The sequence below is a fragment of the Mustelus asterias genome, chromosome 18 (genome assembly GCF_964213995.1).
Source record: "Mustelus asterias chromosome 18, sMusAst1.hap1.1, whole genome shotgun sequence".
NCBI classification, from domain to species: Eukaryota; Metazoa; Chordata; class Chondrichthyes; order Carcharhiniformes; family Triakidae; genus Mustelus; species Mustelus asterias.
The window spans coordinates 64,813,310-64,835,788 of NC_135818.1; the positions used below are offsets into that span (position 1 = coordinate 64,813,310).

At 40.2% G+C, this 22,479-nt stretch overlaps 1 protein-coding gene across 1 annotated transcript in view; it reads right to left on the reverse strand.

Annotated features, from left to right (window-relative positions):
• The window catches only part of LOC144506847 (potassium channel subfamily K member 10-like), a 36,877-nt gene extending 14,811 nt beyond the window's left edge, over positions 1 to 22,066 (reverse strand). The window contains exons 1-3 of the mRNA XM_078233202.1: positions 21,586 to 22,066; positions 16,082 to 16,199; positions 6,180 to 6,340 (exon numbers count right to left, since the gene is read on the reverse strand). Of these exons, the coding sequence (XP_078089328.1) occupies positions 6,180 to 6,340; positions 16,082 to 16,199; positions 21,586 to 21,807 (501 nt within the window). The 5' untranslated portion in view covers positions 21,808 to 22,066. The remainder of the gene's footprint in view (positions 1 to 6,179; positions 6,341 to 16,081; positions 16,200 to 21,585) is intronic.
• Between the last annotated feature and the right edge of the window lie 413 nt (positions 22,067 to 22,479).

The window sequence follows — 22,479 nt, forward strand, 5'->3', positions numbered from 1 at the left end:
TAATGGCACCAAATATAATGACAGATCACAAGACCAGTGGACATGTGAGTCACTGCAGATAGATGAAGACAAATCCTTCTTTCATATTTCATAGTACAGACTGCAGTGGGAGCATTGTGAATTTGTCATTGGCTGACTTTAGAAAGTCAATATGCCTACAGTCGTCTCTCTCTGCCGGGTGTAAGGGTTTTATGCAAAATGAACTTTGTTGATTTTACATCAATGAGCATGTGCCCAGGATATAAAACTTCCACTCAGTTGACAGTAAATTAACCAGTGAAAGATCGAAAATGACTGTTGAAGGAATTGGTGCAATCAGACATCGTTGGGAGCCTCATTGCCAGCATTAATATTCCTCATCTTATAAACATAAAATCTAGCATAACATTTAAAGAACAAAAATTAAATTCATAAGGGAGTTCTCTAAATATCTGAGCCAGCAATTGAAATGAATGTTTTCCAAATGGCCAACAGAGAGAGGGGACCCATTTCTGGATTGGATGTAAGACCATGGCAGAAAATCTTTTCACAAGATTATCCTTATTGCCTGACAACGCTTCAGTAGCAGTGTAATGGAAACCTTGGAGAAACTGTATTAAGCGGGTATTTACAGCAGTTTATGTCATTTCTCTGGGAGTTCTGCTAATCACCCAGTCGAGAATATGCATGGAAATTCCAGGCACTCATCTCCAGGGTCCCAGAACCACGAAACAGTTTGAGGCAAATACTAACCCCAAAACTGAATGTAATGCTTATACTTTGAGTTTTGGATTCATGAAGTCAACACTTGCATTAGGATTTTGAAGTAAGAAAATAATTTTGATATAGTTTGCAGTTACCACTCACGGTGCCTATTACTACATTTACCTGAAATGTGCACAAGAGCCATCTGAAGTCCGAATTGATCTGAAACTCTGCATTGAAGGATAGGATGGTAGCACAGCATGCTGGCACTTCAAAGTACTATGCCATTAAATGGTAGGATTTGGGTTCTCCTTTCCAATTGACCATATGGTGAATTTCTATCCTTAGCCATGCTATCAGATGCTATCAGCGTGAGGTGTAGAGCAAAAGCAAGATATTTCCATACAGGCTGGAGGAAAAATCAAAAGGCAAGACAAACCAGGGTACTCTTGCACACCTCCAAGTACTATACTCAAGAGCAATACTGTTTGATTAACTGCCATCTCAGTAAGATCTGGCATAAGGGCAGAACGATCAAATTAAAAGAAAACATATGGGATGCAGGTCAAATCTGAATAAATCAACCCAATTCAGATCGTTTGGCTGGCTCAGACTGCGTGTGAGGAAGTAGTGTTGCCAATTTTTTTTTTGATGGACCCATTTTAAATGACACAACCTCATCCCATATCGTGGGGGTGGGGTCATTCGTGCGTTCAGAGCTGGTAGCTGATAACTGCAAGGCCAGAACAGAACCCACTCCCCATCTGTCTTCTAGAAGATAGAATGACACACTCACACACATACATCCCATTGAGTTGCATAACAAGGTTGTTTCCAGGTTAAAGAGAAACCAGCACTGAAAGATTTGTGATTCCAATGGAGCCATAGCTCTGGCAGCATAAAATAATCAATCCCCTCCAGGATTTATCATTGTACAGCCGGCAGAGCCTGGCACCTTTCCTATGGCCTCAGCTGAACACGACCCAACTTTCAACTGGCATGAGTGCCAATGAAACCCTTTAAGGGTGTAAATGACAAAATTCCCAGAGCAACACAGGAACTCCTCAAGATTGACACACTTGAACTTGTTTGGGGATGGGATGAGTGGGGGGGGGGGGGGGGGGGAAGAATCAGATCTAAGATCAACCCATGAATTATATATACCCTTTGGAAATAAAATCAATTTCCCAGTCCCCATTCAGACAATCTGGCCCCAGAACTGACTGGGACTTTAACCCCCAACTTTGTCTCCATTTCCTCTACATCTGATATCTCTTAATTAATTCCCCAAAAGGCATGATAGCCTTTTTCATAGAATTCTCCATCATCAGTGTACCTTCGCAACTGAATGACAAAGTGCGGAAGGGTTAATTTTGGTCTGCACTGTTACGCAGCGCTCTGTCCAGCAGTCAGGCCAGAACCTGATAAACATGCCCATTGAGAAAAACTAATTTGAATCTTGATGGACATTAGTTTCTGAGCTCAGATGGAGATAGATCAATTGGAAGAACTGCTGGCTAGTGTACGATATTTCATGAACTGTCAAGCCAGGATTTAAAGATGCAAATCTGTTTTGTCTTTAAAATCTCCACAAACAACTTAGGACAAGATCTTTTCAATGTATGGGCTGTGTGAAGTTAGTGTACCTTTAAGAGATGTTTTTTACTAAATCATGTCTTCTGCAGTTGTAAGCAGGCCTTTTTTCTTTCAGTTGTTTTCTCATTATGGCACTGGTTTGTCTAGAGGAGCCTTTTTATTGCTGCTTAAACTGGTTTGTTTATTTTTACTGGGATGTTTGTGACTCTGCATTGCTAGGGGAAAAATTGGTTGGCAGGTCAGGTGGACTGGAGTTATTTCATTTTCAGTTTGAGCTGCTGTTTAGTTTGGTTTTAGAAGGGACAGCAAGCTGGAAAGAAATCTTTCTCTCTCTCTCTTTCCCTGGTTTTGGAAATTCTGCTGGTCATCTAAAAGCAAGATCTTGCCTTTCTGAAGGGGAGAATGCCTAGAGCCCCTGGTGTTTTGGGAAGCTGTTCTGACTTCAACTGTTCCAAGTCTATCCAGAGAACTACAGACCTCACCCAAAGGACTCAATTCCAGTATCACGTGAGCATTAGACTTTGTGTGTTGAACTTGTTTAAAGGGTTTTGTTTATGGGATTGGTTTGATTGGAACATCTTAGATATGTTTGTTAAGGGTTATACATTATTGTGGTTGTTTTCTTTTTGTTTTTAATTGATAAAAGTTATTGCTAATTTTCTTTCCATACATGTTAACTATATGCTTAAATAAACTTTGTTTGATAAAAGCTTCCTAGTGGGTCATTTGAATCATACCTGAAGTGAAACATATCGTGCTTATCTTAGTCAAATTCAAGATGCAAAACTTAGTATCCAGGCAGGCTTCATAAAACACTTTGGAGTTTCTGATCTGAACCATAACAGCTGTTATAATTGATTGCCTTGGTAAATGTGCAAATTTAGTCTGATGATTCATATATTTATAATTAAAATACAATTATTAAAATGTTATGACTGAAATTTCACTTCTCTTTGGAATTTTTGCAACCACTACATATTACACACTAGATCTTTAATGACTTATTGATAATGACATTGATATTCATTGATATTAATATATCAAATCAGATTCAACTGTTCATAAGAACTGGAAAAGGATGTGTTCCACATTTCGATGTTTCCTTCAAGGTTAGGATGTTGTTTAATAATTTCACAGGTTTTAACAATTACAAATAAAAGAAAGGTACACATTTAGCCAAATGTGGGGATTGTGACTACAATGGCTCCTGAATTACTCATATTCTGCCAGAAAATCTAATTTCTTTAAGAAGGACCAAGGATTGCAACATACTTCTTACACAATAATGCAAGATGATCCCTTTTTAAAATGTGTTTTACTTTGTATTCTATCCTCTTTAGGTCTAAAGGTGTCACACAGCATTCTTTTGTTTAGAGAGTGCAATGGTGGCTTTGCTACCTGGCAGCTCATAACCATTTGCAATGATGTATTAACAGTCACCTGAGGTGATATACCTTCAATTTTGCAGTATTCTATATGAAGAAAGGCCTCAACTCCACTGATGCTACAACCAATACCACATGGGGAATTGAAGATGAAAACACATATCCTTCCACTGCATGTAATAATGTACTGTCACACATGTTGTTTCATGAAGTAGTCTTTGAAAAGGTTCTGTGGAATTATGAATTTGCTTCATGGACAGCCATTACAGCTAACATTTATTCCTTCATTGTTTAAAATTGGGTTAAACGAGCAGTAACTTAAATTAAGATACAGCAAAACACAAGTACTTTGTTGTTAGCTACAAAGTCACATCTGCCCTTGTGATGACATTCTATGAGCTGTACATTGCCTGATAAAAACTTTCATAAGAATTTTACTTGCAGAAAAGCTTTAAATTCCTGCTACTTATAATCTGTCGTGACTTAGTTAAGTTAATGGTATTCATTCAGTTTCCTGTTGTAGTAATCAAGAGAATTAATTCACACCCCAAGCACTGTAACAAATATAGAATTTTATGATTCATTTTTTAAGGCAGGTCACTTTCAGGCTGAGGATTGAAATTTTAGAATGTAGCATATTGAAGTGGTTTCCCAGAACAAAGGAGAAGTTTTGGAATTGGAGATTATTAGTTTAAGTTTCTATTTGAGACATCCCAGGTATGCTACATTGCCATGAGGGTAGATTTAAAGGGAGGTTTTTTAATGTTTTATCTGGGTGATTTCTCACAGAAACAGGCAGTCAGCTTTGGAGCATCTTTGATACAGAGACAAAATCTGCCAGGAGTTGTAAAGCAGCTGGAACTAGGAGCAAAGGGCTATCAGAAACCAAGGGTCTTTTCTGATTTGACGTCACTGAATAAGATTGCAGTGGGGCCCATGCTTGAACTGGGGCGTCCGCAATCATGAGATGTTGAAAGAAAGTTCGAGGGTTTATTTAGCCAGATGCTAGTGGAAGGACCTCAAGAAATCTCATACCTCAGAAAATAGTGGAGACACTGAGGAAAATCAAAGTGAATTCCTGAGAGTGGCGGCACACCTTGGTTTGGTCAAAGGGGAAGTGAAAGAACCTTCAAGATCCTGTGAAGTACAGGGGAACTCTTGGATGGAAATAAAAGCGGAATGAGAAGTGTTCTGTTGAGATCTTTGGGTTTAAGGCATGTGCATTAGCACCTGCTTTGTTTAAATCTTGTACAGTAAATGTTTGTGTTCAAAATGTGAAATTTGTGATTTAAGTATTTTGATTAATAACTGGGATTTCGAGTTTATTTTGACAAGTTATTTATCTCTACTGAGATTGTAACAATATTAAATTTTCAAACTGGGGCGCGGGCTGGGTAAGATACTTTTTCGGAGAGTCAGTGCAGACGCAATGGGCTGAATGGTCCCCTTCTGCAGTGTAGGGATTCTATGATTCTATATTCAGGATAGAATAGATATGTTTTGGTATCTATTTTGGGGTCTTAACAAAATAGCCATCTAGTACCTAAGAATGTCAACTTAACTTCAAACAAGAAGGGTTTTGAGGCTAATGAATATTCTTGGTTCTGGGTGTGGCATCTTCAAGGGCGCTTTACTTTAAGTCTATGTAATATTACATTATTACTTAATGATAATGCATTTTCTTTTCATAATTTCAGTAGCTGAAAAATAATTTGAGTGACATTGGTAATGGAAGTGTATTAATTTGTTACTGGGTTAATAAGCTGGAGAGCAAGGCAATGGGCACTTGGGAACTTGAATTCAGTTTTTTAAAATTCTAGAAATAAATAGCTAGTACCAATAAAAGTGACAACAAAGCTGTTGTAAAAACTCAACTGGTTCACGAATGTCCTTTAGGAAAGGAGATCCGTCATCATTACCTGCTCTGGTTTATACATTTATTCAAGTCCAAAACCAACATGGTTGACTCTTAACTGCCCATTAAATGCCCCAACAAGCCATTCAGTTTTATCAAGACAATTATGCAGCAGTTCAAGAATAAGGCTCACTGCTATTTTCTCGGGAGTAATAAATGGTGGCTTTGTCAATGTGTCCACTTTGCAAAAATAATTTCAAATATATAATAACACCATTGGAGTGTAGTTCCTGGATACTTTAGTATAATATTATTTGTTCTTTGGCATCTTTGTTCCATTAAAGAAAGACAATGCTTTGGTCAAGATTTCTACTTTGATTGTTGTAGTTATTTTGCTATCTGTTCATATGTGGATCATTCTCTCATATTGCACCAAAGGAAGTGTGAGCTATTAATTTTTCTGATGAAGGGAGAACGATGTTATATTAATAGAATGAAACATGTGAACGTTCGAATCTATAAAGATGTAACCTTTGCTAAATGCATATTCAATTTGTACTTTGTTAATCTGTTTGCTATGTTAAAACCGCCTGAGAATGAACATAGAGTCCATAGTGCATAAAATTACATAATAGAATAATGAATAACTGTCAACTTACTCTGAATACTTTCTCCACTCTTGCAATACTTTTACCAAAGATTGTGCCCAATTGATCCCCAATTCCTGCTAACAGAAAGCCGAAGAGAGGAATTCCAAATAATGCATACAAGATGCAGAATATTTTCCCTCCTTCAGTACTGGGTGCAATATTCCCATAACCTATTAAAATAAACAAGAACATATTTTTGGGATATAACGATAAAGACATGCTGATCTCCTGCTACTTAATGAATAGTTGGCAGGAATTAATGCACCATATCATCAAACAGTTCGGAGATCTAGGTAAAAGATATAGCATGGAAGTGGCAACCGGGGTTTAGATCAGTGAACTATTAACCTGCACAATTAAACTACTACTCTATCTTTTGCTCCCAAATGTCTTAACCCTTACTTCAGAAACAAAAAATATATACTTTTCAGAAATTATATAATTAGTTCAGTCCTAAAAAAGTTAGGTGAGTTCAATGTACTGCAGCAATGCAAGAAGTGCATATAATCATTTATCTTAGAATCCACAATTAGAGTTCTGGTTAGAAACCGCAGTAATCCAAAATTGATATTCAGTTTCTCTGTGTAGATTCTGAAGCATTGATACCTTATTTTGAAATCTGAATGTCCTGTGTACCCAACAGAAATGTTCAACCGATAAAATCAGTGATGTCCCAGAAGAAACAGTTCAGAGATGATGGATTGAAATATAGTGTCAAAAAATCTATTTTTGTTCTGTAGTTTTTACTTTGCCTGCATATTAGGGAGAAAATAAGCATGAGAAATGAATGGTACCAGCATTAACTCTTCATGTTATTAATTGTGCATTCTTTGTTTATAGTACATGAAGGTTGTAAATGTTATGCCATTATAGATAATACATGAATATATTATGCTAATTAGACCTAATCTACATGCGCAAAAGTATCTATGTTTAGCTAATTACCAAGGCACATCTCAATGGAGCTTTGAATACTGGTTCTACTATTATAGTAAATTGTTGATCAATTATCATTGAATTTAATTTGTAATTTAAAATTTGCTTAGTTATAAAATTGGTTTTTCTCTGTCGCACAAAACAGGTTTGAGGGGCTGAATGGCCTACTCCAGTTCCTCATTTCCTAATGCTACTGGGACAAGAGCTGCTGGCAAATCAGATTGGCCAGTAGCTCTCTGAAGCGAGACTTGCTGTCCAGTTGGGGGTGGAAAGCTTGCCTTGTCTAGTTGGACCAAGGAGCGGCACAGGCTTGGAGGGCCGAAGGGCCTGTTTCCTGTGCTGTACTGTTCTTTGAAGCCAATTAACACTCTACAGAATGTTATATGGCTGCGGGATAGTCAGCAGGAGTGGGGGTGTATTACTCACTGACATTTTCAGTGGTGGGATGGGGAACCCCACCACCTGAAATATCCTGCCTGAATGGAAAGTCTTCATCCGAACCTTATAGAACCAGCACTGATGAAGGAGCTTCACCTCTTTCTTTTCAGGTACTGATAAAATTTTGGTATAAATGCAGCACCACACTTTGAATCTATTTCTCTTTTGATTAGTAGTTCGAAAAAAGCCTTTTGAAAATTAAGTACACTCCTTACCTGTTAATACAATTATAATGCTGACAACAACTAAAATTCTAGTCACCTATTGTGAGGTCAGTCTGTGAGTCTTGCTGGAAGAACAGCATACTTTTCATTTCTAGATGCCAATCATGCTACAAATTTGCAGAATGTACCATATTCCATCTCTCTGTACATTGTTATAAGAATTTTTTGTCACCAAATGCATTTTACCTCTAAAATAGCTTTAAATAATGATCCCAAAATTCAACAATAATTGATTTACTTATTGACTAAGATGATTATAAACTAAAAGCATGGCTATAAATGTCTTCTATCCTTACTATTATCACTTTTAATAGTTACAGAAAAGCATGGAAGCTTTAGTTGATAGACATTGAATTTAAAATGAATCTTTACAGGATATCATGAAAAACATTTTCAAAGATTTGGTTGTGTACTGTAGGTCCCTTTGTTTCACCCTGATTGAATGGTAAGAGTTGTCAATTTGGATCATAAATGCATTCTCTTTTACAATACCGATTTACATTTGCTGATGACAAACCAAAACATTCATTTGAGCTGTGATGTGGGGTTGAAGTTTATGTGGAGGCATCGGGCCTGTCCCTTCACCTTAATGTGGAGATGCCGGCGTTGGACTGAGGTAAACACAGTAAGAGTTTTAACACCACCAGGTTAAAGTCCAACAGGTTTATTTGGTAGCAAATGCCATTAGCTTTCGGAGCGCTGCTCCTTCGTCAGATGGAGTGGGAATCTGCTCTCAAACAGGGCACAGAGACACAAAATCAAGTTACAGAATACTGATTAGAATGCGAATCTCTACAGCCAACCAGGTCTTAAAGATACAGACAATGTGAGTGGAGGGAGCATTAAGCACAGGTTAAAGAGATGTGGATTGTTTCCAGACAGGACAGCCAGTGAGATTCTGCAAGCCCAGGAGGCAAGCTGTGGGGGTTACTGATAGTGTGACATAAATCCAACATCCCGGTTTAGACCGTCCTCATGTGTGCGGAACTTGGTTATCAGTTTCTGCTCAGCGACTTTGCGCTGTCGTGTGTCGTGAAGGCCGCCTTGGAGAACACTTACCTGAAGATCAGAGGCTGAATGCCCGTGACCGCTGAAGTACTCCCCCACAGGAAGAGAACAGTCTTGCCTGGTGGTTGTCGAGCGGTGTTCATTCATCCATTGTCGTAGTTGTTGTCGCTACGACAACGGATGAATGAACACCGCTCGACAATCACCAGGCAAGACTGTTCTCTTCCTGTGGGGGAGCACTTCAGCAGTCACGGGCATTCAGCCTCTGATCTTCGGGCAAGTGTTCACCAAGGCGGCCTTCACGACACACGACAGCGCAGAGTCGCTGAGCAGAAACTGATAACCAAGTTCCGCACACATCAGGACGGCCTAAACCGGGATCTTGGGTTTATGTCACATTATCAGTAACCCCCACAGCTTGCCTCCTGGACTTGCAGAATCTCACTGGCTGTCCTGTCTGGAGACAGCACACATCTCTTTAACCTGTGCTTACTGCTCCCTCCACTCACATTGTCTGTATCTTTAAGACCTGGTTGGCTGTAGAGATTCGCATTCTAATCAGTATTCTGTAACTTGATTTTGTGTCTCTGTGCCCTGTTTGAAAGCAGATTTCCACTCCATCTGACAAAGGAGCTGCGGTCCGAAAGCTAATGGCATTTGCTACCAAATAAACCTGTTGGACTTTAACCTGGTGTTGTTAAAACTCTTACTGCCTTCACCTTAAATCAGGGGTGTGCTCACCGCCATTTGGTCGGTTGGTCTTGAGCTGATTTTACAGCTGTCAGACTGTTATCTAGCTCAGGGCGAGATTTCTGCCCCCACTTGATGGATTGGCCATGCTAAATTGCCCCCTAGTGTCCCAAGATACATAGGTTAGCGGGTAAATGCATGGGGATAGGGTATGAGGGTGGGTCTGGCTGAGATGCTCTGTCAGAGGGTCGGTGCCAACTTGATGGGCCGAATAGCCTCCTTCTGCACTGTAGGGATTCTGGGAGATAGCCCCACCTCCAAGAGCAGCTAGCCAATCAAATGGCTGGAGGCTCTCTAGTTCCAGCAGCATCACCAAGAGTGCCCGGCAGCCTTGCCACATGGCATTGATGCCTCCTGATGCTGCTGGTAAAATAGCAGCGGCAGCAGGAAGAGGCCCTAAAGTGGCCACTTATTAGGTCTCAATGGCCCAAGAGTGGGTGAACTGTCCACACCACACACACCACTGGTAAACTAACAGTGGAGACAGCTAAGCAATAGGCATGGGCTGCTGCCATGGCACCAAATTTTGCAGCCTCCCCACCTGCCAGCCCGCTCCCAGGGTATTTGTAAATTTCCACCCACAATGTTTCCTTGGGGGTGCAGCAGACCAGAATAGTGTATAGTGTTCTTCCAACATACAATGCCTTTATGTTTCAAATTGGGTATTTAAAAGATTGAATGTTAGAGTTGTCAATTCAGATCATAAATGCATTCTCTATTACAATGCTAATTCACATATGCTGATTCCAAACCAAAACACTTATTTGACCTTTTAATGCAGCGAGCCTTCTTTATGGAAAAGAAACAGCCACTGAGCAATAAAAGATAAGTGAAGGCACAACTAGAGATGGGTTTTCAGGAGGTTTCTCAAGAAAGGAAGTGGTAGAAAAATGGTGAGATTTAGTAAAAAAAGGTTCCAGAGTAGAGGGCTAATGATGAAGGATTATGAAAAAAGACTGGCAGCCAATATAAAGGTGCATCCCAAAATATTCTATAGGTATATATATTGTAAAAGGGTAGTAAAAAGATGAGTATGGTAAAAAGGGAGACCTAAAGGGGAATTTACACATGGAAGCAGGGAGCATGGCTGAGGTATTAAATGAATACTTTGTATCTGTTTTTGCCAAGGAGGTAGAAGCTATTCAGGTAACAGAGGAGGAAATAATTGATAAGGAGGAAGTGTTGGCAAGGCACCAGAACCAGATGAGATGCATCCAAAGATATCAAAGGAAATGAGAGTAGAAATTGCAGGGGCACTGGCCATAATATTCCAGTCTTTTCAAGAACCAGGGAAGGTGCCAGAGGGTTGGAAAATTGCAGATATTATGCCCTTGTTCAAAAAAGACTGTAAGGATACGCCCAACAATTGCAAACCAGTCACTTTAACTTCAGTAGTGAGGAAGCTTTTAGAAACAATTATTGAGGATGGAATTAGTAATCACATGGAAAATGTGGGTTGATTAGGAAGAGGCAGCGTGGATTTCTAAAGGGGAAATCACATTTAACAAACTTTTTTGAGGAGGTAACAGAAAGGGTCAATGAGGGTAATGCAGTTGATGTGGTTACATGGACTTTCAAAAGGCATTCGATACAGTGCCACACAACACACTAGTGAGAAAAGTTATAGCTCATGGAATAAAAGGGACAGTAGCAATGTGGATACAAAATTGGCTGAATAATCGGAAGCAGAGAAAAATAGTTAATGGATATTTTTCAGGTTGGAGAAAGATTTGTAGTGGAGTTCCCCAGGGGGTGGGTATTGAGACCCTTGCTTTTCATGATATGTATTGATGACCTAGACCTTGGTGTGCCGAGGACAATTTCAAAATTTGTGGGTAGCGCAAAACTTGGTAGCATTGCAAACTGTGAGGAGGATATATAGAACTTCAAAAGGACATAGACAAGTTTGTGGAGTGGGCAGAAAGGTGGCAGATGAAGTTCAATGCAGAGAAATGTGAGGTGGAACTTTATAAACAAAGGGGGTAAAATTCTTAAGGAGGAGCAGAGGGATCTAGGTGTACATGTTCATAGATCATTGAAGGTGGAGGGAGCAGTTAATAAGGCATACAGTATACTGAGCTTTATTAATGGGGTATACAGGACAAGAGCAAGGAAGTTATGCAAAACATATATGACAATAATTAGTCCTCAGCTGGAGTATTGTGTACAGTTCTAGATGCCACACTATAGGAAGGATGTGAATGCATTGGAGAGGGTGCAGAAGTTTACAAGAATGATTTCAGGGATGAGAAACTTCAGTTATGAGGATAGATTGGAAAGATTGGGATTGTTCTCCTTGGAGAGAAGAAGGCTAAGAGGAGATTTGATAGAGATGTTCAAAATCATGAACAAGAGGTTCGGGTCTGGAATGCACTATCTGGAAATGTGGTGCAGGCAGGTTCAATCAAGGCATTCAAGAGGACATTAGATGATTATTTAATTAGAAACACCATGCAAGGCTATGGGAAAAGGCAGGAAAATGGCACTAAATACCAATGCTCATTTAGAGAGCCAGAGCAGGCAGAGTGGGCCAAATGGGCCCCTCCTGCAACGTAGCGATCCTGTGTTTCTGTAAAATATATGTAATTTTACATTTGCAGCAAGTACTTATTCTCAAGGGGACTTAGCTTAAAGTTTGTTTTCCCTTAATTGAAAGATATTACAATAAAGTGCAGGGCTTCAGATGTTCCACCAAATTAGCAGCAGGTCCATCCAAATCTAAGCCTGTGTAAATACTGGACTGTAAATGCTTCAAAATCCAGTGATTTTCAATGGTCCATATACAGTGGTGCATTCAGCATCGTAGTTTCCCTCAGTCAACCAAAAAAGTCTAGTGTGTGAGGAAGTGGCGAGTGAGGAAGCTCAGGTAGGGAAATGAACTGCACAGATGATATTATGAGATTTCTCCCTGTCATTCCAAATTGGGATTTAAAAAAGGAGGAAAATTCTCCAATAACCCATTAGCTCTGAACCACTTTGTGAGTGATGTCAGAAGTTTTCTGCTCCAAGTTAACAAGAGAAAAAGCAGCCAAGTTTCAATTTGAAACAATTGAAATAATTTTAAATTGTAATTTAAAAGAAGAACGAACACTAAGCCAATGCGCAGACAACTAATGAGTGATGTGGATTTGTTGGTAAAACAACCAGTGGTACACGAACATATGAACATAAGAACAAAGTGCAGGAATAGGCCATTCAGCCCCTCAAGCCTGCTCTGCCATTTAATAAGATCATTGCCAATCTGATAGTAACCTCAAATCTGCATCCCGCCTACCGCCGATAACCTATCATCCCCTTGCTAATTAAGAATCTATCCGCCTCTGCCTTAAAAATACTCTAAGACTCTGCTTCCACCATCCTTTCAGCAAGAAAGTTCCAAAGACTCAAAAGCTTCCGAGAGAAAAGCATTTTCACCTCATCTCCCTTTTAAATGGGCAACGCCTTATTTTTAAACAGTGACCACTAATTCTAGATTCTCCCACAAGAGGAAACATTCTCTGCACATCTCTGATATAACTGACACCGTCACAGGGGGGAAATCAGAGGCCCAAATGAAATTCAAGGCTGTTTTGCAGCCAATATATTCATCGGAACAAAGATCTGCATTAAACCTCTGTCAAGATCCCTTGCAATTCTCAAATTTTCAATCAAGTCACCTCTTACTCTTCTAAACTCCTGTAGATACAAGCCTAGTTTGTCCAATCGTTCTTCACAGGATAATCCAGCCATACCAGGTATTAGTCTGGTAAACAATCTGTGAACTGCTTCCTTCCTCAAATAAGGTGACTAATATTGTACACAGTACTCCAAATATGATCACGTTAGTAACTGTACAACTGAAGCATAATGTCCCTACTTTTGTACTCAATTCCCCTTGCAATAAATAATAACATTCTATTAGCTTTCCTGATTACTTGCTGTTACTGCACATTAGCATTTTATGATTCATGCACTAAGACACCCACATCCTTCTGCATCTCAGAGCTCTGCAATCTTGCACCATTTAGATAATATGCTTATTTTTTATTCTCACTGACAAAATGGACAATTCCACATTTTTTCACATTATACCCCATTTGCCAGGTCTTTGTCCAGTCCCTTAACCTACCCAAATCTTTTTAATAGCTTCCTTATGTTCGCTTCACAAGTTACTTTCCTACCTATCTTTGTGCGATCATCAAATTTGGCAGCCATCCCTTCATCCATGTCATTTATACATATTGAAAACAGTTGAGGTACCAGCACTGATCACTGATTAGAGTGTAAAGGTCTAAGGAATGGAGGTGTTGAGGCTGGAGATGTCTGGTAGCTGAATCTAATGCACAGATCACCATTAGCCAATGCCCGCTGTGTTTGGTTCTTTTTGTTTGTTTTGTAAGTTCAAGACCTGAGGAAGGCAATGTGTATAAAAACTGTGAAAGCTTTGATAGGTGAGAGGGAGAAAGGCAAGAAGAGGAAGAGTTTCAGACCATGACATAATCTATATCATCGTCCATCATCACTGTCAATATTACTGAATAGCCTCACTAACTTTACACCATTCACATCACAACTGAGCCAACAGGGACCAACAGTAACAGTTGTTATTCTTACTAGTGTCACAATCACATGACTGACTACTTCTTGACAAGTGTTGAATTTATCTTGATGAGGTGAAGATGGGGGATGTTGCTGGGTGTAAGGTATCTGTATGCTTTTTTACAAGGTGGCATTTTTATTTTGTGTTTCTTTTTGCACAGCCCACCAGGAGGACATCAATCAGGTACTGTGTATACTGTCAGAAAGTCCCTTTCATCTCTCAACCAACAGGTTATGTAATCATTATCACAATTCTGTTTGTGGGACTTTGCTGTGTGCAAATTAGTTGTTACCTTTCCTACATTATAACAGTGGCTACATTTCAAAAGTATTCCATTGGCTGTAAAGTACTTTTGGTGGCTTCTGATATTGTGGAAGTTGCTACATAAATATAAGTCTTTCTTTACACTCCCTTTGGATTCACCCAACACTTTTTATCCTGTATGATATGATGCTCCAGATTCATTAAACATATGAGTACTTTTCAGGAATGGATTGCTCCTCGCTATTTGATTAAGACACAGGAAATCTTGTGGTGCATTGGATAGTGTCCCTGCCTCTAAGCCAGTAGCTCGAGGTTCAGGTCCTGCTCCAAGTTCAAGTTCCACTCCAAGACTTGATGGAAGGTGTGCTCATAATGTGGTCAAACAGATTGTCAATTTGTAAATTCTTCCAATATGTACCAGTAGGTAGGTGGTAAGATATAGGATAGATTCCTGGTCACCCATGTGATGGAAAGAAAATTGGAACCTCTACCATCACCTACTCATCGCTCGGGACTGTAAAATACATGTTGCAACAACAGCTTGGACTCCTTTTTGGGGACAGCTAGTGTGGATTAGATAGTGGGGAGATGGTGGCATAGTGCCAATGTCACTGGGCTAGTTACCCAGAGGCCCAGGCTAATGTTCTGGTGACACGGCAGCAGGTGGAATTTATGTTCAATTGACAAAATCTGGAACTGAAGGCTAGTCTCAATAACAGTGACCATGAAACCGTCATCGATTGTTGTAAAAACCCATCAGGTTCAGTAATGTACTCCAGAGAGGGAAATCAGACACCCTCAACTGGTCTGAAATGGCCATTTTCAAAAGGCAGCAAATGCCATTGATGCCCATATCCCAAGAAAGGATACATAAAGGAAATTGGTGCAAATAGCACAGTGCTTGATCCCTATTCTGGCTGGGGTGAATTTGGGACCTGCTCCTTGCCTTTTTGCCCAAAGTGGATGTTGTGGTGCTGTGACAGGGAACAGAAGACGATCCGATCAAGCACTAACAGGGAAGCTCAATGGAGAGGGCAGAGCCATTCAAAGATGGCTGCTCCACTCGCTAGACTCTGGGCCTCCCACAAACAGGAATAATGTAATCAATGTGAAGAAAGGATGGGTACAGAAAAGGAGTATACTTGTTATTATTGCACTGTGTGTTTCCCCCAAATTGGTAGCAAATTCAAGAATGGCAACAAACTTTTAGAGTAAATTAATGGGAAGAACGGGAAGAAAATGGTATCAGAGATAAGTTTTTTGTGTATGTATGGTTTACAGCAGAGTGTTTTCAGTGCTGTTGCAATCAGCATAATTTGTGGATCTTAAACACGCTTCAGTTTTAACTCAGAATGCTTGATCCAACACTTCAACTAGATGATTTTTTAAAAACTTTTTTTTATTTTGAGTCATACGTACTCCATTTGTGCATTCATTAGATAATATTCAACATAGGGAACAAAGCAAATATGCATCAGAAGAGGGATCTGCAGACCTTAGCCAGTGCCTGTCCACCATAAGTTAGGGCTCATCCAAATTTGCATTCTTAGTTACGCCACTGGTAAGGCATGTATCTAGTTTATGTGTGAAGAGAAGAGGATTGTAAAACATAAAAGGGGAAGAGTTTCATACAGATATTGTGGAATGCTTTATATTGTAGTGAAACTGTTTTCACATATAATATTAATATTGGTAACATTTTTTAAAATTACCTATCGTGGTTATCACAGTCCCAGCAAAGAAAAAGGCACTACCAAGTTCCCAGTGACTTGTATTGTTAGCTGAATTATCTACAGGATTCACTCCAGCGCCAAGAGCCTCAATTGCATGCTGGAAAGAAACAATTCAACATTAATAAATTGTACTTTAAAAATAATCCACAATAAAGCAATAGAAGCATTTGTCTGTGAGAGCACAGGTAAATAGCTTTACAGATGTGTTCAAAATACTGGATAAAAGCCCACATGTCTGTCCTTGGGCTGCTGCAATGTTCCAGTGAAGCCCAACGCAAACTGGAGGAACAGCATCTCATCTTCCGGCTAGACACTTTACAGCCTTCCGATCTCAACATTGAGTTCAACAACTTCAGATGATTTGCTCTACCCCACCTTGGCCCCCTTTGATTTCATTCTATGTTATTTAATTTTTTACTGCTCTCTACCTTTTATTTCTTTATTGTCTTTCTTCATTTTTCTTGCCCCCAACTCTTTCCCCCTACTTCATCCCCCTTCCCTTTCCTTTTCTTGCCCCCGCTTCCCCTTTTCTACACTCTATCTCTGTTCCATTTCCTCCCCCCCCACTCCCCAACATCTTCAGCTGTCACAGCTTACGGCTTCTCTGCCGTTTGGCCATTCACACCCTTTATTCTCTCTGTGGACAGCTATTAGCAGTCTTTTCCCCTGGTTTCCATGGCTACGACTCATCTTTCATTCCCTCCCCCTGCAGTATAAATATCTCTGATTTTCTATGCCTTTTAGCTTTGACAATGGGTCACCTGGACTCGAAATGTCGGCTCTTTTCTCTTCTTACAGATGCTGCCGGACCTGCTGAGATTTTCCAGCATTTTCTCTTTTGTTCAAAATACTGTGTGTAAGTCCCATAGAGCACAGGGCCCATAAAGCCTTATGAAAGTGTGGTGTTAGTTTTCACCTGTATGCTCATGACACTCAGCTCTACCTCACGAGCCACCTCTATTTGATTTCTCCACTATCGCCAAATTATGAGGCTACTTATCAAGAAATCCAGGACTGGATGAGCAAATGTCTCCTCCGATTAACACTGGGAAGACTGAAGCCATTGTTTTCGGTCCTCACTCCAAACTCTGCTTCCAAACTACAGATTCCATCCCCCTCCCCAGTAACAGTCTGAGATTAAGCTCGTCTGTTCACAACCTTGGTGTCACATCAACCCCAAGATGAGCTTCCAACCTCGGGTAAAAGCAAAATACTGCGGATGCTAAAATTTGAAACAAAAACAGAAAAGGCTGGAAAAACTCAGCAGGTCTGACAGCATCTGTGGAGAGAAAATAGAGCCAACGTTTTGGTTCAGGATGACCCTTCATCAGAGCTCCGACAAAGGGTCATCCTAACTTGAAACATTGGCTCTATTCTCTCTCCACAGATGCTGTCAGACCTGCTGAGTTTTTCCAGCATTTTCTGTTTTTGTTCCAACTTCATACATGTGTCATCATTAGGACCATCACTACCACTGTCAATTTGCATCTCCCTAACATTGTCCGATTTTGCCCTTGTCTCAGCTCATCTGCTGCCATCTGAAACCTTCATTCATGCCTTCATTACCTCTAGACTTAACCATTCCAATGCACTTCTGGTTGATGTGAATATCTCATGTGTGTTTAGAGGTATAACTTATACTTAGGCTGATGATTAAAGTTTTAAATGTTAATTCAATGGTAACACTTGGCTGTGGAATTGGCAAACAGATCATGGCTAATTACAGTTCAGAGTGTTTATTTAATCAGGTCAGAATTAGAAGGGAGAAACTTAAACAATGAATGATCCATTTCTATGCTTGTGATAGAATCAGGAGGTCAACACCTACCTCAATAAAAGATTTAGATTATTTACATAACTCCCTCCCAGATGAAAAGAAACTAAAAAGCTGTTTGTAAGCAAGGGAATTTCTTGGTGGAACCAGTAAGTCTAAGGAGAATATCCTGACTTAATTAGAAATTTAACTTATTCATGTGGGTCTCAGAATCAAAGGTTTGGTTTTGAAGCTGAGTGTTAATTAATGTGAATTCCTGTTTGGGACATCCCAGGTACACCATACTGCTACAGAGATAAGCTGTAGGGAACCATACTTTTGTGTGAGGTTAATCTGTGTGTGTTTGCTCCCAGAAGCAGGCAGTCAGCAGTTCATTTTGGGAACAGACAGATAGTATTAGAGCTCACTGAGCCAAGTGGAAAAAAAGATAAATGTTAGCCGGGCCTGCACTTTAAGCAGAGAAAATATTAACTTTATAATTCAACATGAAGAATGCAGGTGGAGGCTCGAGTTCAGTTTGGAGACTAAGTTCTTGATGGAAAAGGGGTATAATTTTTCCTAGCTTGAAGCTAGAGGAATAAATCTGCAGTAACCTTCATTGTAAAAACTAGTGATTAGTATGGAGAATGCAGAGAAGCCTTAGCTGGAGCTGATAAATCCACAGTTGTGAGGTTTTGAACAAAGGTTGGAGGATTGCTTAGCCAAAAGCTAATGGAAGAATCCTTACGAAATTTTGTACCTCAGCAAATAGCTAGAATACCGAGGAGAAATAAAAGCAAATTCCAGAGAGTAGTAGCATGACTTGAATTCTAAAAGGAAAAGTGAATATACTCTAGCCTAAATCTTGAAAAACTATAATGTTAAATCAGTAGAGCTTGCTTTGTTTATTTTCTTATATAAGCAGTAAAATTTGCTTGCGATTAAAAACATGAAATCCTATGGCATAATTTATTTCAGTGAATCACTGACTGTTCGAATTCCCCCTTAACCATTAACAGTCTCAACAGGAATCATAATACTCATCTCCCACATGCCAAGCTCTGAAAACTTAAAGGTATCCAAAACACTGCTGCCATATTTAACTCACACCAAGTCCTGTTCATCTATTACTCTTGCCTTTGCTGACCTGGTTCCTAGTTTAAAAAAATCTTGATTTTAAAATTCTTATTATTGTTCTCAAATCATTCCATAGCCTTGCCCCTCCTTTTTCTGTAATCTCTTTCAGCCTCACAACTCTCCAAGGTTCCTGCACTCACCTAATTCTGGGTTACTGGGTATCCCCAATTTTAATCACTCCACCACTGGTAGCTGTGCATGAAGTTGTCTAGGTCCCAAACTCTGAATTACCATCCCTACACCTCTCTACTTGTTTTCCTCTTGTAAGACGCTCTTTAAAACCTATCTTTTTATTTCCAATCATTTGGTGATCAGACCTAATGTGGCATTTCTAATGCTCCTGTGAAATACTTCGAGACAATTTATTATGTTAAAGATTCCGTTTAAATATAAGTTGTTGTTAAGTTACTCAATTTAAATTGGCAAAAGAAGTAAAAGTGATGTGCGGAAAAACGTTTTCACCCAGATGGTGAGTGGAGCCTGGAACAAACTTCCTGAGAGGGTGGTGGAGAGATAGGTTCGATCCAACTATTCAAAGGGAAATTGGATTGCTATCTGAGAAGAAAGGACATGTGCTATGAATGGTTATGGGGACTAGCTGGATTGCACTTTCAGAGAGCCAATCCTTGATGGGCTGAATGGCCTTCATCTGCACTGTAGAGATTCTGTGCTACTCTCCTGTTGACCATTCCAGTAACAAGCAGCAAGATGAAACTGCCGTATTAAATTTAAAATGATCTTGTAATGCATCTGGGATGGAAGTATTTTAATGCATTTTTAACTCTTGCCTCCTTTAATGAAGCGGCATTTTTATTTGTTTGGTCTTTTATACTCTGTTATGCAAACTGATGAGTTTCATGGCATGCAGTTAAGTGGTACATATGGTTTGGTCACTTCTGGTTTGAATATTTCAGATCATACTAAAACATATTAGAAACAGAAAATTCTGGAAACACTTGGATCAGGCAGCATCCATGGAAGGTAGAGTCAACATTTCAGGTTGATGGCCTTTCATCAGATAATCATATCTTGATATTTGTTCAACTGACAACATCAGTTGTAACAAAGTTACTAGGGAAATCCCAAAAAATATTGTTACAAATCTTACTAAGTATCAATTGGTTGCCTTTTTTGGAATTAATTCTGGGAAAACTTTCAACTTTCTTTCATGAACTATTCTTCGGGAATTCTGATTCTGCACATTCCCAATATGTGTCAGTTTCATTTTTTCAATCGCCCACTTTCACTACTATTTTTTTTAAAGTTTATTTATTGTCACAAGGCTTACATTAACACTGCAATGAAGTCACTGTAAAATTCCCCTAGTCGCCACACTGCGGCAGCTGTTCGGGTATACTGAAGGAGAATTTAGTATGGCCAATGCACCCAACCAGCACATGTGGGAGGAAACTGGAGCACCCGGAGAAAACCCACACAGACACAGGGAGAACGTGCAAACTCCACACAGACAGTGACCCAAGCCAGGAATTAAACCTGGGTCCCTGGTGCTGTGAGGCCGCAGTGCTAACCACTTATGCCACTGTGCCACCCCGGAATTAGGGAGTTCTGCCGAAATGTATTCCTGACCAGAAATGATCCCCCCAGCCAATATAACTAAATAAAAGATTATCTAGCCGTTACTTTTTTGATTATGTGTGGGGCCTGGCTGCATGCAAATTGGCTGCTGTGCTTCCTACCTAATAGCAGCGCTTACACTAGGTTGCAAAGCATTTTTGAACACTCTGAGGTGGTGAAAGGGGCATTTAATTGCAAGTCTTTCTCTATATTCAGGACAAAAGATAATGCACAGGGGCTCGTTAGTCTTCGTTTAAATGTAATATTGTGTTCGGCTGTTGGCTTAAAAAATAGACCGGCACGATTTAGCATATGTTGTTGTTTCATTGTTTTGTTTCCTGTATCCTACGTAGCGCAATCTGACTGGCAGCCACTGGCGAAATGGATGACCCAAAATGCCAAATACACCTCACAGTTTGCCTGAGCAATACCATTGTCGACGGACTGATTGGAGATTAGGGGATAATCGGCGTTAGGTTATGGTGCGGCATTAAATGAATGCCGAAATCCAAAGTGAAATTGGTGTAGTTGTGTTTGAGTGACCACGCCACCTGACTTTTGTTCAAAAGTTACCTTTCGCCCGTATGAATTAACCTGGGCTTGTTTAGCTATTTAACTATGGACAGCGTGCAACCTTTAAGACCACTGAGATAAGTAAGAAAAATAAAGGTATTTATTTGGGGGAAAAATGTTTATTTGTAACAATTTGACATTCTTCCCTGATGCTAAGTACCTGTTGGTGGTTAGTTGTAGATTAAGGTGATTTTATGAGTAGAAAGCAACTCGGAATGGTCTGCCAAGAAGGTCTGGGCATTATAAGTTTGAACAAGGACCCTTTCTCCCTCTGAAAATCAAAGTGCTTCCCTTGACCAAAACCGAACAAGCTCTTTCTGTCTAAACACTTTGCTTTTGGTGGGAAGAATTCTGGCTGATCACAATGCATGTATTTATTTACCCGATCATTAGCATACGGGAGATGCACGCAGTTGAACCTCAACACACGAGTTCATTCCCTTACCTCAATGAGCGCGTCAAGTTCTCCCGGGTTTACACAAGGGTGATTCCGAAGGAAGTTGGATTTCTCCGTCGTGATCTTATTCTTCTGCTTGCTTTCGAAAGGTTTCTCCAGAGCTCTGAAGACCGTGCCCCCGATCACCAGGTAAACCACAACCACCACGAAGATAGCCAGCACCGTCTTCCACTTCATGACTGTGGGCGATGACTGGGGACCACTGTCCATGCTGGCTACCACCGTGGTCCTGGAGGAGATAGACAGCCTGGGCACAGGGTAGTGCCCGTTGCTCTTCGGGTCACAGGCTTGCACGGTGGTCTGAACAGCGACTGAAACGAAAAGAAAGGAAGAGTAACTCCGATCCCGGGATGGAGGGGGGGAAATAACCTCTCCTTCTGTGCGCCAAGGAAGGGCATTTGCAGCCTTGGCTGACAATCTGATAGCAAGTTAAGGATACATTCTAACTTCATATTTTCCTTCCGAGTCTGACCTTGTGATCAGATATTTCCTGGAGGTGTGCGGATAGGTGAAACGCCCTCTGTTTAAATTGTGTGTAAATCAGCCTCTTCAAGTCTGCTCGGTGCACTCATGTCAAGAAAAACAAGTGTTCCTGCTGCCGGAATAGTATTCTCAGTGTTAAATAGGGGCATGTCAGTAGCGCTCCCTCGTGACGGTCGTGTAATTGGGTGACATTTCTCAATAAGTAAAGTTACGAATAGGCGAGTGGACACTGGGTCAGCGTCCCTTCAGCATGTGGGGTAAATGGAAGTGTCCAACCAAGTGATAGAATTCAGACACTGAGGTGAGAAAGGGCGCCTCTTTAAAACTCAAACATTAGTTTCAACTTAACCCCGACCAATACCTACATCTTCTCAGCTAAAACCGTGTTGGTTAACAATA